General features: G+C 43.4%; 1 protein-coding gene across 4 annotated transcripts in view; it reads right to left on the bottom strand.

The window, feature by feature from the left end:
- Window positions 1-23,529, bottom strand: part of Tet (Ten-Eleven Translocation (TET) family protein) — an 841,485-nt gene that overhangs the window by 19,913 nt on the left and 798,043 nt on the right. For all 4 annotated transcript variants that reach the window (XM_067789120.1, XM_067789122.1, XM_067789121.1 and 1 more), the window contains one exon: window positions 22,046-22,573. In XM_067789120.1, coding sequence (XP_067645221.1) covers window positions 22,046-22,573 — 528 coding nt within the window. The remainder of the gene's footprint in view (window positions 1-22,045; window positions 22,574-23,529) is intronic.

Below are 23,529 nucleotides of genomic sequence, written 5' to 3'. Positions count from 1 at the left end.
ACAATCTAAGTCCTCAATACATAATCCTTCCGAATACTTTACTCGACTCAGCGCCACGTATGCTTGTTCCTCCTCGAACTCCAAAGTAGTTTGATGTCACTTCTACCGGACTGTATATAATATTTGTTCCAAATCTGAGCCAAATCGGACCACAAATACGATTTTTGTGAATATCTCGATCCTTGCGCCACCTAGCGGCGATTTTTTCATATATCGATTTTTATTCTAATATGTATTATGTGTTCCAAATATGAGCCAAATCGGACCACAAATAAGATTTTAGTGAATATCTCGATCCTAGCGGCGATTTTTTTTCATAGCTCGCTTTCTATTGTATGTATTATGTGTTCCAAATATGAGCCAAATCGGACCACAAATAATATTTTTGTGAATATCTCGAACCTTGCGCCACCTAGCGGCGATTTTTTCATAGATCGCTTTTTATTCTTATATGTATTATGTGTTTCAAATATAAGCCAAATGGGACCACAAATACGATTTTTGTTAATATCTCGATCCTAGCGGCGATTTTTTTTTTATAGTTCGCTTTCTATACTTGTATGTATATGTGTTCCAAATATGAGCCAAATCGGACCACAAATAAGATTTTAGTGAATATCTCGACCCTTGCGCCACCTAGCGGTGATTTTTTTCATAGATCGCTTTTAATTTTTTCTTATTATTGCATTGTCATTGGGTTCTGAACTGTATTCCAAGTTTCAAGCTTGTAGCCTTTCGGGAAGTTACTTAAATTTCAATTACAAAATTCGTTCACAACGTGCAGCCGTGCGCCCGGCCTGTCAAGTCAAGCTAAATAAAACAGATTAAAAATGCTGCAAATAGAGCTTTTCATATATTTAAAAGCAATTAGGGCCATCTCCGCTTAATTCATACAAACAAAAAAATTTATATATTGATAATACATAACTTTTGTTTAAAAGAATACAAGTAATAGGGATATTCGCTAATTAGTTCAGCTCACACAACATTAAGGATTAATCGACTTGTCGAATATGAACTTTTGCATTGACTGCAAATCGAATATTCGATCTTGTGAAATCGAATAAAAAAAAACAGTCATTCGAGAAGTTGAAACTAGTTCTTTTTAAACATAAATTCGATTAGTTATATTCGATTTATCGACTAGTCGATTAAAGACAGCTTTAATATCTAATGCAAAATATATGCCTTAAGCACTAAAAGATTATAGCAACCTTTATTAATACAACTATTTTATGCGATTTAAAGTTTTAAAAAGTAGAAAAAATTGATTACTTTAAGGGTATGTAAATAATTCCCACCATTTACAACGTATCTTATTTATATTGCACTCAAAAACAGAACTTCATTGCGAAGAGCAATTTTGTTGATGGCAATTTTGAAGGTAGATGATAAAGTAAAATACTTGTGAGAGAGAAAATTTAAAAGTAAAATAAGAAATACAGATAAGCTATGAAGGAAAGAATAAAAAACTTTCCTATTAATTATAAGATAATATGCAGAAAGTAGGGGTGAACATTTTTTGGCTATTGTCTAGTTAAAAAGGGGTGGTCCGGCAACAGAGAAAGCTTGCAACTGTGTGTGTGTGTATTTGCTTGCCCTGCAGGTAAATTCTAATTGTAGAAAAATATATGCACATAGTTGGATTTTTTTAAATTTACTATAAACTCTGTGTATATTTCTCAAAAGCGACTTTATTTTCGTGGATCTGAAAAAACTAATATTAAAGTAACATTTTCAATATTTCACTTTAGTTACAAAGGCTGCAAATGCAAATTGTTACATGTTACACATTTGCAACATTCATCATAGGGAATTTCAAAAGGTAAATAAAAAAGTTGATGGATATTAAACTTATTAAAAATCTTTCAACAATTACCTTAATCATATAGGTATATCCAAAAGCAAACATAAAGTTATATTCCATCAAATTTCCCACAGGGCGTTAGTGAAGGCGTTTAAGGGGTTTTACAGCCCACTGTTTTAAATTTGGCTGAAGGTGGGCACATTAATTTGCATTTAAAATAAAATGGTTTTGTGATAAGGTAAATTATGTGTGCGAGCGTAATGCAGGAAGGAAGAAAAGTACAGGCTGAATGGATATCATGCTGGCAAACGGAAGTGACTGTAAATTATAGACTGCTTCTTTGCTTCAGTATTTATGCCGTTTTTAAAATTATACACTCATATTCATATATATATGTATGTATCGAGGGTTTGGGCATATAATGTCGGGTTGAGCGCCAACGTGGAAAAGGAGGTTATGGTCTTGTTTTTTAGGAGGTATAAGGTGCCGAATTGGAGGTTGCCTAATCTAGTAGGGTTGACCCTGCAGGAGAAACTTTGTACCAAGTATTTAGGCATCATTCTAAAGAGTAAGTTATCGTGGAAGCTCAACGTAAAAGAGAGAGAGAGAGAGAAAAGATGTCCTCGACGGCACTTCATACATGTAAATGAATGATGGGGTGTATGTAGGGTATATCGCCCACTCTTTCTCATTGGATATTTACAGCGATTGTAAAGCCTATCTCAAACTATGGATTCCTTATTTGGTAAAAGGCCATATAGATATGGTTTTTCAATTTGATCGTTCAGAAAACTTCTGGCAACAGTCTATGTGAGGTCCTCACGGACTGACCAGTTCGCCTAACCTAGCCTATGTACATAAACATTTCGTTTCGAAATTCTTAGCAAAAGTAGGCGGCGCCACGCCTGTGAAGTTATGATTGTAGATTTTTGGGAGAAAACAAAGTTTTTTGAATTTTTGCGACGATACCCTATATCTGAGGAAGAGGGAAAAGTAAATAAAGCAAGGGTGGAAAAGATGGAGGAGATAAAAAAAGAAAGATATAGGAAAACCGTTGGAAATTGTATAAGTCAAGTATATGGGTCTTATAGATAAAGTGGTATCTAAGCAGTCAGGCATGGAATCTCAGGATATAACAAGTTAGTTTCCAATAAAGAGAGAAATGGAGAGGAGATGGGTGAGAAGAGAAGGCCAGAGAAGGAGGTGTAGACAAGGTGATACAAAGGAGTGAGAAGAGGGGATAGGGAAGGAAGACAGGGAGAAAGCTCTCGATTTTGTGACTATGCTACGATGCTTGTTAAGTTACGTTGGTTAGGTTAGGTTGAACTGGCCGGTCCATGAGGACCTCACATAGACTAAACAAGTCCGTAGAGTTACCAGAAGTTTGTTTTAACGACCAAACTGAAAAACCCTATCAAAAACCAGGACGTATGTTATAAAATAACTCCGTCCTCTTGGCAAATACTAGAAGCTTCCTAGGATTTAAGCCACTTGCTGCTTCTAGATCTGACAGCTGCATCACTCCTAATAGCTGGAGTCTTAGCCTGGCAAGCGCAGGGCAAGAGCACAGAACGTGCTCGATCGTTTCCTCCTCCAGCCTGAACTTCCTACATCTGCTATCACTGACCAAGCCTAATTTAAAGGCATGTGACGCCAGAAGGCAGTGGCCAGTCAGAACACACGTCATGAGTCTACAGTCCTCTCTTTTTAATGATAGAAGCAATTTTGTTAATCTTAGGTTGTAAGACCTACACAAAATCTTCGACACTTTACAGCCCCTCGCTTGAACCCACGCCTTTCCTGCTTGGTCGATCTTGTGCATCTCTCGCCTTCGCTTAATTTCGCCCAGTCTAATTGGGACGTCTACGGAGCAAGTTTCAAGGGATGCGCTCTTTTTAGCTAATTCATCCGCTTTTTCTTCCCATCTATTCCCATATGCCCTGGGACCCAATATAGATGTATGCTGCTCCCTGTCCCGATTCTCTCCAGGGACTGCTTACACTCTAACACGCATTTAGATGCTGTGGTATGCGAGATTATTGCCTTAATTGCTGCTTGACTGTCAATAACGATTGCAGCTTGGGCTCTTTTCTTCCAGGGTTTCTACTGCTTTGGTTACGGCTACTATTTCAGCTTGGAAAACGCTACAGTAAACCGACAGATTGAAGGATCTGTTTATTTCCGGATCAGCACAGTATACCACAGACCCTACTCCTTCCACTACTTTGGAACCATCTGTGTACACATGTATCGCCTCGTCCGCCATTTGAGCAGCCTTGCGCCAAACGTCCACCTCTATTGTGGCCTTAAGATCGCCCTCGAAGCGCAGATAGGGAATCAGGTAGTCTGTTCGTCTTGTGATTGATGACGCTATACTACTATGGCCGTATAGTCGGCGCTCAAGCTGCCCCGAGGCACCGAGCCTGGTTGAGTAATTAACGCTATGTTCTTTGCTACCAGGTCTACAGGTTACGTTGGTTAGGCCATGTATATTATTTTTTATTTTTATACACACCCACACTTTTACGAAAAGCATTTCTGTCATAAAAATATTAGTTGAAGATTGCGTTTATCAAAGACATTGGGGAAAAGTTGTGCAACTTATTCTCTTTTCCTTCTACCAATTTTGTTTGCAGCTCGCTACAATTTTTAATTCAATTTTGTCGGTTGTAATGCATTCTCAAATACTTTTAGTTATAAAACTTATACAGAGATACTTGAAAGTTCACAAATATATATGCACGAGTATACATATATATATATATATATATATATATATATATGCACATATTATCCCTAAGAAAACTCGCATCTAACGTAGGGTTTATTTCATATAATCAAAAAACTTACAATATGAGGATTAACATTTGTCAGTAGTTCTAATGACATCGGACATCTCTCAGAGACAAATATAGGAGTAGTTAGGCATATTATAAGACAATATCTCTCCCTGTCTCTTTCTCTGAGACAACATAGTGTACTAGTTCTATCCACAATTAATTGCTACAACCTGCATAGATCTTACATTGAAATTTTCTTAAAAACTTCTTAGCTCAAAGCAGTATTGATTTATCTTCTGGTCTCTGGCCCTATCTTTGAAAAAATTAAAAAGTTATTGAGAAGTTTTGGAAAAATGTTCAACCTATAAAAAACTTCGATAACTCAGTTTCGTAGCCTACTCAATTTTAGGAAATCTAGGAAAGTGCAATATCTTCCTGCAGCTCGCACTTTCTACATCTTCTATTACTGAGACGGCTTGACTTATGAGCATACGATGAGTATTCCCTCTTTATAGGGACATGATGAACTTTGTAATTCTTATATCATATGATTTTCACATGATCTTAAAAATGTTTGCAACCCCGCGCATCTGTACACGCCTTTCCTGCTTGATGGATCATATGCAACTCCTATCACCTTTTGATTTCGCCCAACCAGATTGCGATGTCTATCTTCGATTCATCCATTGCTGTACCCTCTTTTGCCAACTCATCAGCCTTTTCGTTGCATTACATCCTTTTATCAGGAAACACTGTATATTCTTTTAAACATTACAGACAAAAATATGCGTCTGGAAAGTGAAACATGAACCAAAATATTGCAAAACATCTTATCTACTGGGCTGTTTGTTTTCAATTTGATGAAAAGGTAGATTTTTACCAAGTTAAATATTTGGAAACCTTGTTTGTCTACGAACCGACCATTTTTAAGGTACAACCCTTGTGTTAAACGTGTAGCCTGTATACTGTCCAAAATGCTGATTTAAGACCCGATTATGGCACATTACAATAGTCTCATAACAATGTTTTGTATTATGATTCCACTTATATTAGGTTAGGTTTAATTGGCCTGTCCGTGGGGACCAAACATACACTGAATGTGCCCATAGTGTATACACCAGTTTGTTTAAAGATCAAATAGAAAAACCCAATCAAAAATTAAGACCTATGTTATAACTCCGTCCGCAAATATTGGAAGCTTTCTAGGACCTATACCACTTGCTGCTTCTAGATCTGATAGCACAATCGCCTCTAATAGCTGGAGTCCTAGCGAGCGCAGGGCACAATCATAAAATGTGCATCGTTTCCTCCTCCAACCCTCACTTCCTTCATCTGCTGTGACGCCAGTCTTTTTAAGGAGACTTGTGAGAGTAAGGTTGTAAGACCTGGGTTCATGCCTTTTCTGCTTAGTCGATCATTCGCAACTCTCGCCTTCTCTTAATCTCACCCAATCTTATTGGAACGTCTACAGTATAACCCTCGAGAGATGCACCATTTTTAGCGAGCTCATCTGCTTTTTCAATTCCTTCTATTCCCATATAGATGTTTGCTTCCCCATATCCCTATTATTTCCATGCCCACTTATATTATAATAACCTTATTATAAGGCTCATCCGCCATCAGAATGGCAGCACCGCCTCCTTTCTTAGGTCCTATGATCGCTTGCGCAAGTTTTTTCGGGTAATATATTGATTGGTACATATGTAAGTATGTAAAATTACACTGGCTCATGTACAAACATATTCATATATCTACTATGGCAACAACCTTGCATATATATCTAATATCTAATATATATTATAAATGGCAAAGTTTGGATGTGAAGATGTTTGGATGTTTGGATGTTTGGATGTTTGGATGTTTGGATGTTTGTCCAGACGTTTGTCTTTGTGACTCAATCACGCAAGAACGGCTGGACCGATTTGGATGAAATTTTGCACACATATAGCCAATAGTCTAGAAGGATCTACTAACTATATATTTTTGAAAAGGGGCGTGGTCCCCGCCCCCTAGGAACAGTTATAATTTAATTATTATATTTTTTCGTCTTTGCGACTGAATCACGACAGAATGGCTACACGGATTTTGATGAAATTTGGGACACAGACAGTAGTCTACTAGCGAAATTTTTTTCGAACATGGAAAGAGGGGTGGGGGTCCCACGACCCCTTCGAGAAATTATTTTTCAATAATTTTTATACATTATAACTTTACGTATACTGGCCTTCACCAATATCACAGACTCAAGGGGTCAAATAAGTCGAGGGCTTACAAAGTAAGCAGTGATACCTTCCGCCCGCCTCCCCCCCTTTATCGCCCCCTCTGGTGTAAAATCTAGAAATTGTTATAACTCAATATAAATTTTCTCCTAAATCAATAGTTTTTGGTATCTGGTACATACAGAACGAGATCTAGACAATTTTGGAGGAACGATCAGTGGTCCTCTCCTCTACTCCCGCCATCCGCCCTCCATCAATTGTTTTTATTAGCACGCTTTTATTAGCTTTACCTGTATGTTTCTATGTAACTTTTTATTCGCTCCAATGCGCCTGCTGCCTTATTAACATGGTTTTATAATTAGCTTCACCTTATTTGTAATCCCGTAAGGGTCATATCGAGACCCTCCGGGATCATTTCTGGATGGTTTTCGGGATCGGTCCGGGATTACGCCGGGGTAATTTCGGGACTTTTTCGGGACTATTTCGGGATCATTTTGGCACCCTTCCGGGATCATTTCTGTATAGTTTTCGGGATCCGTCCGGGATCCCGTCGGGGTTATTTTGGGACATTTTCGGGACTATTCCGGAATCATTTCGGGACTATTTCGCGATCATTTGGGGACCCTTCCGGCATCATTTCTGGATGGTTTACGGGATCCGTCCGGGATCCTGTCGGGGTCATTTTGGGACTTTTGCGGGATCATTTGGGGTCTCTTCCGGCATCATTTCTGGATGGTTTACGGGATCCGTCCGGGATCCTGTCGGGGTCATTTTGGGACTTTTGCGGGATCATTTGGGGTCTCTTCCGGCATCATTTCTGGATGGTTTACGGGATCCGTCCGGGACCCTGTCGGGGTCATTTTGGGACTTTAGCGGGATCATTTGGGGTCTCCTCCGGCATCATTTCTGGATGGTTTACGGGATCCGTCCGGGATCCTGTCGGGGTCATTTTGGGACTTTTGCGGGATCATTTGGGGTCTCTCCCGGCATCATTTCTGGATGGTTTTCGGGATCCGTCCGGGATCCTGTCGGGGTCATTTTGGGACTCTTGCGGGATCATTTGGGGTCTCTTCCGACATCATTTCTGGATGGTTTACGGGATCCGTCCGGGATCCTGTCGGGGTCATTTTGGGACTTTTGCGGGATCATTTGGGGTATCTTCCGGCATTATTTCTGGATGGTTTACGGGATCCGTCCGGGACCCTGTCGGGGTCAATTTGGGACTTTAGCGGGATCATTTGGGGTCTCCTCCGGCATCATTTCTGGATGGTTTTCGGGATCCGTCCGGGATCCCGTCGATGTCATTTCGGGACTATTTCGGCATCATTTGGGGTACCTTCCGCTATCAATTCTAGATGGTTTTCGGGATCCGTCCGGGATCCCGTCGGAGTCATTTCGGAATTTTTTCTCGACTAATACAGGATCATTTGGGGACCCTATCGGCATCATTTCTGGATGGTTTTCGGAATCCGTCCGCGATCCCGTCAGGGTCATTTCGGGACTATTTCGGGATAATTTGGGGTACCTGCCGGCATCATTTCTGGATGGATTTCGGTATCCGTCCGGGACCCCGTCGGTGTCATTTCGGGACCATTTGGGGTCCATTCCGGCATCATTTCTGGATGGTTTTCGGGATCCGTCCGGGATCCTGTCGGGGTCATTTTGGGACTTTTGCGGGATCATTTGGGGTCTCTTCCGGCATCATTTCTGGATGGTTTTCGGGATCCGTCCGTGATCCTGTCGGGGTCATTTTGGGACTTTTGCGGGATCATTTGGGGTCTCTTCCGGCATTATTTCTGGATGGTTTACAGGATCCGTCCGGGATCCTGTCGGGGTCATTTTGAGACTTTTGCGGGATCATTTGGGGTCTCTTCCGGCATCATTTCTGTATGGTTTTCGGGATCCGTCCGGGATCCTGTCGGGGTCATTTTCGGACTTTTGCGGAATCATTTGGGGTCTCTTCCGGCATCATTTCTGGATGGTTTACGGGATCCGTCCGGGATCCTGTCGGGGTCATTTTGGGCCTTTTGCGGGACCATTTGGGTTCTCTTCCGGCATCATTTCTGGATGGTTTACGGGATCCGTCCGGGATCCTGTCGGGGTCATTTTGGGACTTTTGCGGGATCATTTGGGGTCTCTCCCGGCATCATTTCTGGATGGTTTTCGGGATCCGTCCGGGATCCTGTCGGGGTCATTTTGGGACTTTTGCGGGATCATTTGGGGTCTCTTCCGGCATCATTTCTGGATGTTTTACGAGATCCGTCCGGGATCCTGTCGGGGTCATTTTGGGAATTTTGCGAGATCATTTGGGGTCTCTTCCGGCATCATTTCTGGATGGTTTACGGGATCCGTCCGGGACCCTGTCGGGGTATTTTGGGACTTTAGCAGGATCATTTGGGGTCTCCTCCGGCATCATTTCTGGATGGTTTTCGGGATCCGTCCGGGATCCTGTCGGGGTCATTTTGGGACCTTTGCGGGATCATTTGGGGTCTCTTCCGGCATCATTTCTAGATGGTTTTCGGGATCCGTCCATGATACCGTCGATGTCATTTCGGGACTATTTCGGCATCATTTGGGGTACCTTCCGGTATCAATTCTAAGTGGTTTTCGGGATCCGTCCGGGATCCCGTCGGAGTCATTTCGGAACTTTTTCTCGACTAATACAGGATCATTTGGGGACCCTTTCGGCATCATTTCTGGATAGTTTTAGGGATCCGTTCGGGATCCCGACGGGGTCATATCGGGACCATTTGGGGTACCTACCAGCATCATTTCTGGATGGTTTACGGGATCCGTCCGGGACCCTGTCGGGGTCATTTTGGGACTTTAGCGGGATCATTTGGGGTCTCCTCCGGCATCATTTCGGGATGGTTTTCGGGATCCGTCCGGGATCCTGTCGGGGTCATTTTGGGACCTTTGCGGGATCATTTGGGGTCTCTTCCGGCATCATTTCTGAATGGTTTCCGGATCCATCCGGGATTCCGTCGGCGTAATTTCGGGACTATTAGGGTTTTATTTGGGGACCTTTCCGGCATCATTTCTGGATAGTTTTAGGGATCCGTTCGGGATCCCGACGGGGTCATATCGGGACCATTTGGGGTACCTACCGCCATCATTTCTGGTTGGTTTTCGGGATCCGTGTGGGATCCCGTCGGGATCATTTCGGGACTATTTCGGGATCATTTGGGTACCTATCTTCATCATTTCTGGATGATTTTCGGAATCCGTACGGGATCCCGTCGGGGTCATTTCAGGACTTTTTCGGGATCCGCCCGTGATCCCGGCGGGGTCATTTCGGGACTATTTCGGGATCATTTGGGGTACCTAGATGGATAGTTTTCGGGATTCGTCCGGGATCCCGTCTGGATCATTTCAGGACTTTTTCGGGATCATTTGGGGTATCTTCCGGCCACTTTTCTAGATGGTTTTCGGTATCCGTTTGGCATACCGTCAGGGTAATTTCGGGACTATTTGGGGATAACTTGGGAACCTTTCCGGTATCATTTCTGGATAGTTTCCGGGATCCTTCGGGGATCCCGTCAGGGTCATTTCGGAACCCGAGACTAATGCGGGATCATTTGGGGACCCTTTCGCCATCATTTCCGGATGGTTTTCGTGATCCGTCCGGGATACCGTCAGGGTAATTTGGGGACCATTTGGGGATAACTTGGGAACCTTTCCGGCATCATTTCTGGATAGTTTCCGGGATCCGTCGGGAATCCCGTCAGGATCATTTCGGAACTATAAGGGGATCATTTCTTTTTCATCTTTCTTTAAGGGGATCATTTCACCTTCCAGCATCATTTCTGTATACTTTTGGGGATCCGTCCGGGATCCCGACGGGGTCATTTCTGGCCTATTTCGGGATCATTTTGGGGTACCAACCGGCATCATTTCTGGATGATCCGGGATCCGTCCGGGATCCCATCGGGGGAATTTCGGGATCATTTGGGGTCCCTTCCGGCATCATTTCTGGATCGTTTTCGGGATCCGTCCGAGATCCCGTCGGGTTTATTTTTTTACTTTTCCGGGAAAATGTCAGGGAATTTCGAGACTGTTCTTGGATCATTTGGGGATCCTTCAGGGATAATTTCTGGATGGTTTTCGGGATCCCGTCGGGGTAATTTCGGGACTTTTTCACGACTATTTCGGGGTCAGTTGCCCTTAAAGATCATTTATGGGTGGTTTTCGGGATCCGTCCGGGATGCCGTCAGGGTTATTTCGCGCCTTTTCGGGACTATTTCGGGATCATTTTGGGACCCTTCCGGGATAATTTCTCTATGATTTTCGGGATCTGTTCGGGATCCCTTCGTAGTTTTTTCGCGACTTTATCTGGGATAAATTGCGGACCCTTTAGAGATCAATTCTGGATGGTTTTCGGTATCGGTCTGGGATCCCCTCAAGGTCATTTCGGGACTTTTTCGGGACTATTTCGGAATAATTTTGGGACCCCTCCGGCATAATTTCTGGGTGATTTTCGGGATCTGTCCGGGATCCCGACGGAGTTTTTTCGGGACTTTTTCCGGACTATATCTGGATTATTTGCGGACGTTTCAGAGCTCAGTTCTGGATGATTTTCGGGATCTGTCCGGGATCCCGTCGGAGTTATTTCGGGGTAATTTTAGGACCCTTCCAGGATAATTTCTTCATGATTTTCGGGATGGGTCTGAGTTTTTCGTGACTATTTCGGGATCATTTGCGGAACCTTCAGAGATCAATTCTGGATGGTTTGTGGACTTTTCCGGGATCATTTGGGGATCCCTCCAGAGTCATTTCTGGATGGTTTTCGGGATCCCGTCAGGGTCATTTCGGGCCTTTTTCGTGACTACTATTTCGGAATAATTTTGGGACTCTTCCGGGATAATTTCTGGGCGATTTTCGGGATTCGTCCGGGATCCCGTCAGAGTTTTTTCGGGACTTTTTCGGACTATATCGGGATCATTTGCGTACCGTTCAGGAATCAAATCTGGATGGTTTTCGGGATCCGTCCGGGATCCCGTCAGTGTCATTTCGGGACTTTTCGTGACTACTTCGGGATTATTTTGGGACCCTTCCGGCATCATTTCTGGATAGTTTTCTAGATTTGTCCAGGATCCCGTCGGCATCATTTCGTGACTCTTTGGTGTCATTTAGGGACACTTCCGGGATCATTTTAGGTCTCTTCGAAACCGGTAATTCAGCACACATGGCCGTGGATTTACGGCAAATTATTCGTAATTAAAATTCGGTATGTTTTATCTTTAATATATCACAGCTTTTTCGTTCTATTTTTAAATGAATCCTGTAACGAACTATTACAACTATAATTAAAATGTTTGTAATATTTTAACCAACTAAATACCCGAAAAAGCAACACTGCTTTCATTTAAAAACTTCTTTTTGGTTTTAGCTAATTGTAGTTTCACTCCTTTGTTCTATGAGTAGTAATTCTTTCACCCCTGTCATATCAATTAATTTAACTTAGAAACAAAATGTATTTTTTTTCATTCGAAAAAAGTGTATTGTACTATTCATGTAAGCGTGCCCATCAGCTCAGTTAGTTCTTTTTTTTTACTGTATTAAAAAATAAAATACATTGACAGAAAACATTTTTAAACAGACAACTTGATAAGCAGGCTAACGTGAATAGCACATATATTTTATTTTCTCCTTGCGGACGGGGCCGCGGGTAAAGGCTAGTATATTATAAATGGCAAAGTTTGGATGTGAAGATGTTTGGATGTTTGGATGTTTGGATGTTTGTCCAGACGTTTGTCTTTGTGACTCAATCACGCAAGAACGGCTGGACCGATTTGGATGAAATTTTGCACACATATAGCCAATATTCTAGAAGGATCTACTAGCTATATATTTTTCAAAAGGGGCGTGGTCCCCGCGACCTAGGAACGGTTATAATTTAATAATTATATTTTTTCGTCTTTGCGACTGAATCACGCCAGAATGGCTACACGGATTTTGATGAAATTTGGGACACAGACAGTAGTCTACTAGCGAAATTTTTTTCGAACATGGAAAGAGGGGTGGGGGTCCCACGACCCCTTCGAGAAATTATTTTTCATAATTTTTACACATTATAACTTTACGTATACTGGCCTTCACCAATATCACAGACTCAAGGGGCCAAATAAGTCGAGGGCTTACAAAGTAAGCAGTGACACCCTCCGCCCGCCCCCCTTTATCTCCCCCCTCTGGTGTAAAATCCATAAATTGTTATAACTCAATCTAAATTTTCTCCTAAATCAATAGTTTTTGGTATCTGGTACATACAGCACGATATCTAGACAATTTTGGAGGAACGATCAGTGGTCCTCTCCTCTACTCCCGCCATCCGCCCTCCATCAATTGTTTTTATTAGCACGCTTTTATTAGCTTTACCTGTATGTTTCTATCTAACTTTTTATTCGCTCCAATACGCCTGCTGCCTTATTAACATGGTTTTATAATTAGCTTCACCTTATTTGTAATCCCGTAAGGGTCATATCGAGACCCTTCCGGGATCATTTCTGGATGGTTTTCGGGATCGGTCCGGGATTACGCCGGGGTAATTTCGGGACTTTTTCGGGACTATTTCGGGATCATTTTGGGACCCTTCCGGGATCATTTCTGTATAGTTTACGGGATCCGTCCGGGATCCCGTTGGGGTTATTTTGGAACATTTTCGGGACTATTCCGGAATCATTTCGGGACTATTTCGCGATCATTTGGGGACCCTTCCGGCATCATTTCTGGATGGTTTTCGGGATCCGTGCGGGATGTCGTCGGGGTCATATGGGGACTTTTTCGGGATCATTTGGGGGCTCTTCCGGCATCATTTCTGGATGGTTTTCGGGATCCGTCCGGGATATCGTCGGGGTCATTTGGGGACTTTTTCGGGATCATTTGGGGGCTCTTCCGGCATCATTTCTGGATGGTTTTCGGGATCCGTCCGGGATCTCGTCGGGGTCATTTGGGGACTTTTTCGGGATCATTTTGGGGCTCATCCGGCATCATTTCTGGATGGTTTTCGGGATCCGTCCGGGATCCCGTCGGGGTCATTTCGGGACTTTTTCGCGACTAATACGGGATCATTTGGGAACCCTTTCGGCATCATTTCTGGATGGTTTTCGGGATACGTCCGGGATCCCGTCGGGGTCATTTCGGGACTTTTTCGCGGCTAATACGGGATCATTTGGGAACCCTTTCGGCATCATTTCTGGATGGTTTTCGGGATCCGTCCGGGATCCCATTAGGGTAATTTCGGGACTATTAGGGGACCATTTGGGAACCTTTCCGGCATCATTTCTGGATAATTTTCGGGATCCGTCCGGGATGCCGACGAGGTCATTTCGGGACTATTTCGGGATCATTTGGGATACCTACCGGCATCATTTCTGGATGGTTTTTGGGATTCGTCCGGGATCCCGTCGTGGTCCTTTCGGGACTTTTTTCGACTAATACGGGATCATTTGCGGACCCTTTCGGCATCATTTCTGGATAGTTGTCGATATCCCGTCACGGTCATTTCGGAACTATTAGGGGATCATTTGAGGACCTTTCCGGCATCATTTCTGTATTGTTTTCGGAATCCTTTCGGGATCCCGTCAGGGTCATTTTGGGACTTTTTTGGGGCTAATACGGGATCATTTGGGGATCCTCTAGGGGTCGTTTCGTGACTTTTTCTGTTTTATTTCGGGATCATTTGGGGACCCTTCCGGCATAATTTCTTGATGGTTTGCCGGATCCATCAGGGTCATTTCGGGACCATTTTGGGATCATTTGGGGACCCTTCCGAGATCATTTCTGGATCCGTCCGGGATGCCGTAGGAGCCATTTCGGAATATTTTGTTACTTTTCCGGGATAGTTTTTGGACCCTTCCGGTATCATTTCTGGATCTGTGCGGGATCCCATCTGGGTCATTTCCGGACTATTTCGGGATCATTTTGGGATCCTTCCGGAATCATTTCTGTATGGTTTTCGCGATCCGCCGTTGATTCCCTCGGAGCCATTTCGGAACCTTTTCTGGAGTATGTCGGGGTCATTTGGGGACTTTTTCGGGATCATTTGGGGCTCTTCCGGCATCATTTCTGGATGGTTTTCGGGATCCGTGCGGGATCTCGTCGGGGTCATTTGGGGACTGTTTCGGGATCATTTGGGGGCTCTTCCGGCATCATTTCTGGATGGTTTTCGGGATCCGTCCAGGATATCGTCGGGGTCATTTGGGGACTTTTTCGGGATCATTTGGGGGCTCTTCCGGCATCATTTCTGGATGGTTTTCGGGATCCGTCCGGGATCCCATCAGGGTAATTTCGGGACTATTAGGGGATCATTTGTGGATCTTTCCGGCATCATTTCTGGATAATTTTCGGTATCCCTCCGGGATGCCGACGAGGTCATTTCGGGATTATTTCGGGATCATTTGGGATACCTACCGGCATCATTTCTGGATGGTTTTTGGGATTCGTCCGGCATCCCGTCGGGGTCATTTCGGGACTTTTTCTCGACTAATACGGGATCATTTGCGGGCCCTTTCGGTATCATTTCTGGATAGTTGTCGGGATCCGTTCGGGATCCCGTCAGGGTCTTTTCGGAACTATTGGGAGATCATTCGAGGACCTTTCCGGCATCATTTCTGGTTAGTTTTCGGGATCCTTTCCGGGTCCCTTCAGGGTCATTTCGGGACTTTTTCGGCATCATTTAAGATTGGTTTTCAGGATTCGTCCGGTATCCGTCAGGGTAATTTCTGGACTTTTCCCAGATTATTTCGGGATAATTTTGGGACCCTCCCAAGATCATTTCTGGATGGATTTCGGGATCTGTCCGGGATGCCGTCAGGGTCATTTTGGGACTATTAGGTGATCATTTGAGGACCTTTTCGGCATCACTTCTGGATGGTTTTCGGTATCCGCTCAGGATCCCGTCGGAATTATTGCGGGACTTTTTCGGGATCATTTGGTGTCCCTTCCGGCATCATTTCTGGCTGGTTTTTGGGATTCGTCCGGCATCCCGTCGGGGTCATTTCGGGACTTTTTCTCGACTAATACGGGATCATTTGCGGACCATTTCGGCATAATTTCTGAATAGTTGTCGGGATCCGTTCGGGATCCCGTCACGGTCATTTCGGGACTATTAGGGGATCATTTGAGGACCTTTCCGGCATCATTTCTGTATTGTTTTCGGAATCCTTTCGGGATCCCGTCAGGGTCATTTTGGGACTTTTTCGGGGCTAATACGGGATCATTTGGGGATCCTCTAGGGGTCGTTTCGTGACTTTTTCTTTTTTATTTCGGGATCATTTGGGGACCCTTCCGGCATAATTTCTTGATGGTTTGCCGGATCCATCAGGGTCATTTCGGGACCATTTTGGGATCATTTGGGGACCCTTCCGAGATCATTTCTGGATCCGTCCGGGATGCCGTAGGAGCCATTTCGGGATTTTTTGTTACTTTTCCGGCATAGTTTTTGGACCCTTCCGGGATCATTTCTGGATCTGTGCGGGATCCCATCTGGGTCATTTCCGGACTATTTCGGGATCATTTTGGGATCCTTCCGGAATCATTTCTGTATGGTTTTCGCGATCCGTCGTTGATTCCCTCGGCGCCATTTCGGAACCTTTTCTGGAGTATGTCGGGGTCATTTGGGGACTTTTTCGGGATCATTTGGGGCTTTTCCGGCATCATTTCTGGATGGTTTTCGGGATCCGTGCGGGATCTCGTCGGGGTCATTTGGGGACTTTTTCGGGATCATTTGGGGGCTCTTCCGGCATCATTTCTTGATGGTTTTCGGGATCCGTCCGGGATCCCATCAGGGTAATTTCGGGACTATTAGGGGATCATTTGTGGACCTTTCCGGCATCATTTCTGGATAATTTTCGGTATCCGTCCGGGATGTCGACGAGGTCATTTCGGGATTATTTCGGGGTCATTTGGGATACCTACCGGCATCATTTCTGGATGGTTTTTGGGATTCGTCCGGGATCCCGTCGGGGTCATTTCGGGACTTTTTCTCGACTAATACGGGATCATTTGCGGACCATTTCGGCATAATTTCTGAATAGTTGTCGGGATCCGTTCGGGATCCCGTCACGGTCATTTCGGAACTATTAGGGGATCATTTGAGGACCTTTCCGGCATCATTTCTGGATAGTTTTTGGAATCCTTTCAGGATCCCGTCAGGGTCATTTCGGGGCTTTTTCGGGATCATTTAAGGATGGCTTGCAGGATTCGTCCGGGAACCCGTCAGGGTAATTTCTGGACTTTTCCGAGACTATTTCGGGATCATTTTGGGACCTTCCCAAGATCATTTCTGGATGGATTTCGGGATTTGTCCGGGATGCCCTCAGGGTCATTTTGGGACTATTAGGTGAGCATTTGAGGACCGTTCCGGCATCACTTCTGGATGGTTTTCGGTATCCGTTCAGATTTCCGTCGGAATAATTGCGGGACTTTTTCGGGATCATTGGGGTCCCTTCCGACATCATTTCTGGATGGTTTTTGGGATTCGTCCGGCATCCCGTCGGGGTCATTTCGGGGCTTTTTCTCGACTAATACGGGGTCATTTGCGGGCTCTTTCGGTATCATTTCTGGATAGTTGTCGGGATCCGTTCGGGATCCCGTCAGGGTCTTTTCGGAACTATTGGGAGATCATTTGAGGACCTTTCCGGCATCATTTCTGGTTAGTTTTCGGGATCCTTTCCGGGTCCCATCAGGGTCATTTCGGGACTTTTTCGGCATCATTTAAGATTGGTTTTCAGGATTCGTCCTGGGTCCGTCAGGGTAATTTCTGGACTTTTCCCAGGCTATTTCGGAATAATTTTGGGACCCTCCCAAGATCATTTCTGGATGGATTTCGGGATCTGTCCGGGATGCCGTCAGGGTCATTTTGGGACTATTAGGTGATCATTTGAGGACCTTTTCGGCATCACTTCTGGATGGTTTTCGGTATCCGCTCAGGATCCCGTCGGAATTATTGCAGGACTTTTTCGGGATCATTTGGTGTCCCTTCCGGCATCATTTCTGGATGGTTTTTGGGATTCGTCCGGCATCCCGTCGGGTTCACTTCGGGACTTTTTCTCCACTAATACGGGATCATTTGCGGGCCCTTTCGGCATCATTTCTAGATAGTTGTCGGGATCCGTTCGGGATCCCGTCACGGTCTTGTCGGAACTATTAGGTGATCATTTGACAACATTTCCGGCATCATTTCTGGATAGTTTTCGGGATCCTTTCGGGGTCCAGTCAGGGTCATTTCGGGACTTTTTCGGGATCATTTAGAGATGGCTTTCAGGATTCGTCCGGGAACCCGTCAGGGTAATTTCTGAACTTTTCCGAGACTATTTCGGGATAATTTTGGGACCTCCCAAGATCATTTCTGGATGGATTTTGGGATCAGTCCGGGATGCCGTCAGGGTCATTTTGGTATTAGGTGATCATTTGAGGACCTTTCCGGCATCACTTCTGGATGGTTTTCGGTATCCGATCAGGATCTCCTCGGAATCATTGCGGGACTTTTTCGGGATCATTTGGGGTCCCTCCCAAGATCATTTCTGGATGGATTTCGGGATCTGTCCGGGATCCCGTCAGGGTCATTTAGGGGTGCGTTCGAGATCCCGTCAGGGTCATTTCGGGACTTCTTCGGGACTATATCGTGATCTTTTCTGGATGGTTTATGGGATCCGTCCATGACCCCTTAAGGGTCATTGCGGGACTATTAGGTGATCATTTGAGGACCTTTCCGGCATCACTTCTGGATGATTTTCGGTATCCGTTCGGGATCCCGTCGGAATCAATGCGGGACTTTTACGGAATCATTTGGGATTCCTTCCGGCATCATTTCTGGATGGTTTTCGGGATTTGTCCTGGATCCCGTCGGGGTTATTTCGGGACCTTTTCGGGGCTAATACGGGATCATTTGGGGATCCTCTAGGGGTCGTTTCGAGACTTTTTTTGTATTATTTCGGGATCGTTTTGGGACCCTTTCGGCATAATTTCTTGATGGTTTGCCGGATCCATCAGGGTCATTTCGGGACCATTTTGGGATCATTTGGGGACCCTTCCGAGATCATTTCTGGATCCGTCCGGGATGCCGTAGGAGCCATTTCGGGATTTTTTGTTACTTTTCCGGGATAGTTTTTGCACCCTTCCGGGATCATTTCTGGATCTGTGCGGGATCCCATCTGGGTCAATTCCGGACTATTTCGGGATCATTTTGCAATCCTTCCGGAATCATTTCTGTATGGTTTTCGCGATCCATCGTGGATCCCCTCGGAGCCATTTCGGAACTTTTTCTGGAGTTAGTCGGGATAATTTAGGGACCCTTCCTGGATATTTTCTGGATGGTTTTTGAGATCCGCCCGGGAGACCGTCAGGGTCATTTCGGAACCTTTTCGGGATCATTTTGGACTTCAGGGATCTTTTCTGTGTGGTTCTCTGGATACGTCTAGAATCGTGTCGCTCTCATTTCGGGTTTTTTTGGGACTATTCGGGGAACTTTTGGAGACCCTTTCGGGGCATTTCTGGATGGTTTTCGGGATCCGTCCGCGATAGCGTTGGGGTCATTTCGTAGCTTTTTCTGGATAATTTCGGGATCATTTGGGATCCTATCAGGTTATCAGCTCATTTAGTTCTTTTTTTTACTCAATTACAAAAATAAAATGCATTAGACAGAAAACAAAATTTTAAACAGATAATAAGCAGGCTAACGCGAATAGCCCATATATTTAAAATTTTCCTTGCGGACGGGGCCGCGGGTAAAAGCTAGTATATACATATAAGCAAATATTGTGAATTATATCATTAACAGAGGCGTATGAGGCACTACATTAGACCGTTTCAGATTTCTTTATTGCATCAAGTATGATACGAAAGGCTGCCATGCCAATATATTTTGCCAGTCAATACCCATATTTTGTACTCCATATTTTCATTTCGATATTTTTAGGGATCGGGTAATTAAACTGTGATGTCGTACCAGTTCTGAGGTAGCTGTGATATCACTAGATCTTTATAACCAAAAGCGTCTTTCTCCCATTGATCTTGAATTTTCCAGAATCGAAGAAACAATTATTTCTAGTCTACAATTCCACCTTCTCTAACCCCCTTAAGTGGGTTATGCTCAGTATCCGGGGGATCGCTCAGTACAAAACAATCAGACAAAACATACTAGTACCTTATTAACTAGAGTTGAACCAGTGATAAATAGCGTTCTTATTAATCAAAATGTATCTAAGTCTCGTAGAATTAACGTCATATTAAACCATTTTCAAAGCTAGCAGTAAAAAACGTATATAAGTAATAGGAAGGGTGGTTCCTTGATTTTTTTAAAGAGACAAACTGACTACTTACTATACCATTTGCAGGATCATGAGACACGGACTGGTAATGAGTTTGTTTACTACTAGTTAAAGTGATTGCTGGGCATATATGCCTTCACTGCCAACAACTTTCGCTGAGGTTTGATTTTTAATATGATTTACAGAAACTTTTTATTAAGTTTTCTGCACAATTTTCTTTCTCGAGTTTCACTAAGATAATACAATCATATAAAAATATAATAGAATTAGTACGCAAAGTAAGGCCGCAAATATAGGTTAATGGAAGATAAATTTGAGAAGTTGTTTTTAAAGATAAATACATTGATGGTCTGATTGAATTACTAAATACATGATGAGCGTGACCTCAAGGGCCTTCTCATGTGTGAAAACGCAAGTGGAGGGCACGAAGCACTGTGATGGCGGTACATGCTTTTAAATAAGACCTAGTCAGTGGTGGCAGATGTAGGAAGTGTGGGTTGAAGAAGGAAACGATCGAGCACGGTTTGTGCTCGCCAGGCTGAGACTCCAGCTATTGGGACAGTCGGAGCTATATGATTTAGCAGCAGCAAGTAGCACAGGACATAGAAAGCTGAAAGTATTTGCCAAAAGGAGCCCCGGAGGGCAATGACGCATAGTGTTATGTTCCTGTTGAAGCTGTAATGCTTGCCAAGACGAAGAACCTGCGTCGCATCGAGGTGTTTTCTATTGTGTGTAGAGCAAATGCCCCCCTTCGATTGCGAAACACAGCCTCTCATTAAAGTCCTTTATCTATCATGAAAAACGACTGCATTATGATATGCCTGAAGTAGAGAGAGAGTTGTTAAGACATGAAAAAAAAAATAAATGTAAGGCGCGATAACCTCCGAAGAGATTTAAGGCCGAGCATCTCTTCCAATTTGCGTCGTGCTCCTCTTGATTTTCCCTACAAATTGGCCGGACGGGACCTACATGTTTTATGCCGACACCGAACGGCATTTGCAAGGCAGATGAGTTTTCACTGAGAGCTTTTCATGGCACAAACACACTCGGAGCGCTTGCCAAACACTGCCGGGGGGCGACCCCGCTTAGAAAAATTTTCTTTTAATTGAAAAACTTTATTTCTAAATTTTGATGTTGCTTTGCCCGGGGTTCGAACCCAGGGCATACGGTGTGGTAGGCCGAGCACGCTACCATCATACCACGGTGGCCGCCGATATTGTTGTTAAGACAACCGTCGATATTATCGTCTACAGCAAGCGATGCTGCAATATGCCTCAAAGTTCTGCTGTTTTTTGCAAGCATTAGACCAAGGCCCGTTCAAATGTAATCTAGATCATATAATAGTAGTCCTAGAAAACATGTTCTTTCAATCGCGTAGGGCCAAGAATTTATTTAAAACGTCATGTAAAGATCTAGTTAGGGCTGTGAGCTTTCTATTATTCACGACTATCTCAGTTCGCGGCCGCCGTGGTGTAATGGTAGCATCGTGACAGTTCTTGTACTTAACTGGTTGTAGAGAACTTATTTTGTAACCATAATCGGTTTTATCGAGAAGTGGGACACGAAAAATAATAAAGGAATTTTATATTTCCGCCCTGAATGCGTTTTGTAATACTTCAACCATCGGAGGATTGCGGGTTCAAATCCCACTCCCGGGAGAAAAGGCTTTGAAGAGATTTACAAGGTATACTCGAAACAGCTCTCGCCTTGTCCGTCCTGATGTCACCTTGATTAAATTTCTCCTAAATTATTAAATATATTTCCGCCCATTTCCATCACAAAGCCTCTTCCAGGACTCTCTTCGCAGTTTCGCAGAGCTTAACAGAAAACACAGAATCATAACATAATTTCGAATTAGAAAATAAATCCGGCTGCCTTTTAAGCTATTAGGTAAACATTTGTTTGCTTATGGACATAATTTATTAATTTAATCGTAATATAATATTAACAATATAAGTACGCATCGCTTACCATTGGTTGTTGCGGTTGATCTTTCATGGTTTGTATTTGTGCCGTTATTTGGTGTTGTTGCAATTGAAGTTGCTGTTGCTCTTGATGTTGATGATGTTGCTGCTGCTGCGTCAACTGTTGTTGCTGATGATGTTGATGCTGTTGCTGCTGCTGATGTTGTTGTTGCTGTTGCTGCTGCAACTGTTGGCCTGATTGCAATTGCTGTATTTGCTGTTGTGATTGGTTATGTTGCTGTTGATGTTGCAAATGTTGCTGTTGCTGCTGTTGATGTTGTTGTTGTAGCGTATTCAACTGCTGCTGGCCTAAAATTGTATTATTCTGAGTGGCATTATTATTTGGTGATATATGTGGTAAAACAGCGCCAGCGCCTACTGTATGCCCTGAAGGACTTAAAGTCGAATTTGCTGCTGCAGTCACAGTCGATGCTGGAGCTTGACGAGGCGACAAAGCTGCTGCTGTAGCTTTGGCAGCACCATTAGAGGCATTTAACTTATTTGCTTTGGCATTTGAGGCTCGACGACCACGTGTCTGTAAGTAGATGAAAAGGACGAGATAGGTGTGACATTAGTGTGAGTAGATAGACAGTTGGAGATATGTAAGTAAGCATAATTTTTATACGTAAATAAATAGATATATTTTTTCAAAGTTGTATTATTTAAGTAAAGATGTATAAGCTTGTACGTGTGTAATAAGTATCTAATATCTGATCACAGTATTGTAAAGATTTTAGTGCAATTCCGCTTATTTGCAACCTTCTACTAACGTTCGTATCGCTAAACTGTTGAATAAATAACTCTAATATTCAATAATGCAAAATGGCCTTTATTAAAGTACTTCACAATAACACTGATACTTCACAACCAATAGCTTGCTTAAATCAAACTGGTTGTAGCGCCTCTACTGTTGCTGCTTTTATACTGTGCGGTTTCCTCGTTCACATATTTCTAGGCACTTCCATTTCCAGAACTTACTAGTTAGTTATCAGCTATAAAGTTACTCAGCTGTAACTACAGATGCATTATTTTATAGGTTCTCTCAAACCTCATGCGCTTGTATGTGTGAGCGCACTTGAACAACCAGTGCATACTTTCGGAAGTATCTCAGATTTATGCATGTGGTTGTGCGTTGCTTTTCCGCTGCGTGTACGTACATATGTGTAGACATAATGATTGAATTATTGATGATAGTATCCCTTAGTGCTACTAATATTCGTTACATTATTTTAAAAAGTTTTAAGTTTTGTATTAAAGTAACATTTAGACACGCGGCAAGCGTGCGTTTCGCATCATTAATTTCGAAACAAAACAAAAAAAGTTTTTTCTTGCCCATAACACCAACAATTCGGCGGCAATTTACATCAAATTTATTTGCTATTTAAATCTCAAATTAACTAAATGGCAAATATAATTGCTAAAGAAATAAAGGCAAAACCAAAATATTGTTTTTTACATCATATATTATTTATTGCATTTACCAGCACTTTT

Source organism: Eurosta solidaginis, chromosome 5, assembly GCF_040869045.1.
Source record: "Eurosta solidaginis isolate ZX-2024a chromosome 5, ASM4086904v1, whole genome shotgun sequence".
Lineage (NCBI taxonomy): Eukaryota > Metazoa > Arthropoda > Insecta > Diptera > Tephritidae > Eurosta > Eurosta solidaginis.
The sequence above is the reverse complement of the archived record's forward strand: the minus strand, read 5'-3'. Positions and strand labels throughout refer to the sequence as shown.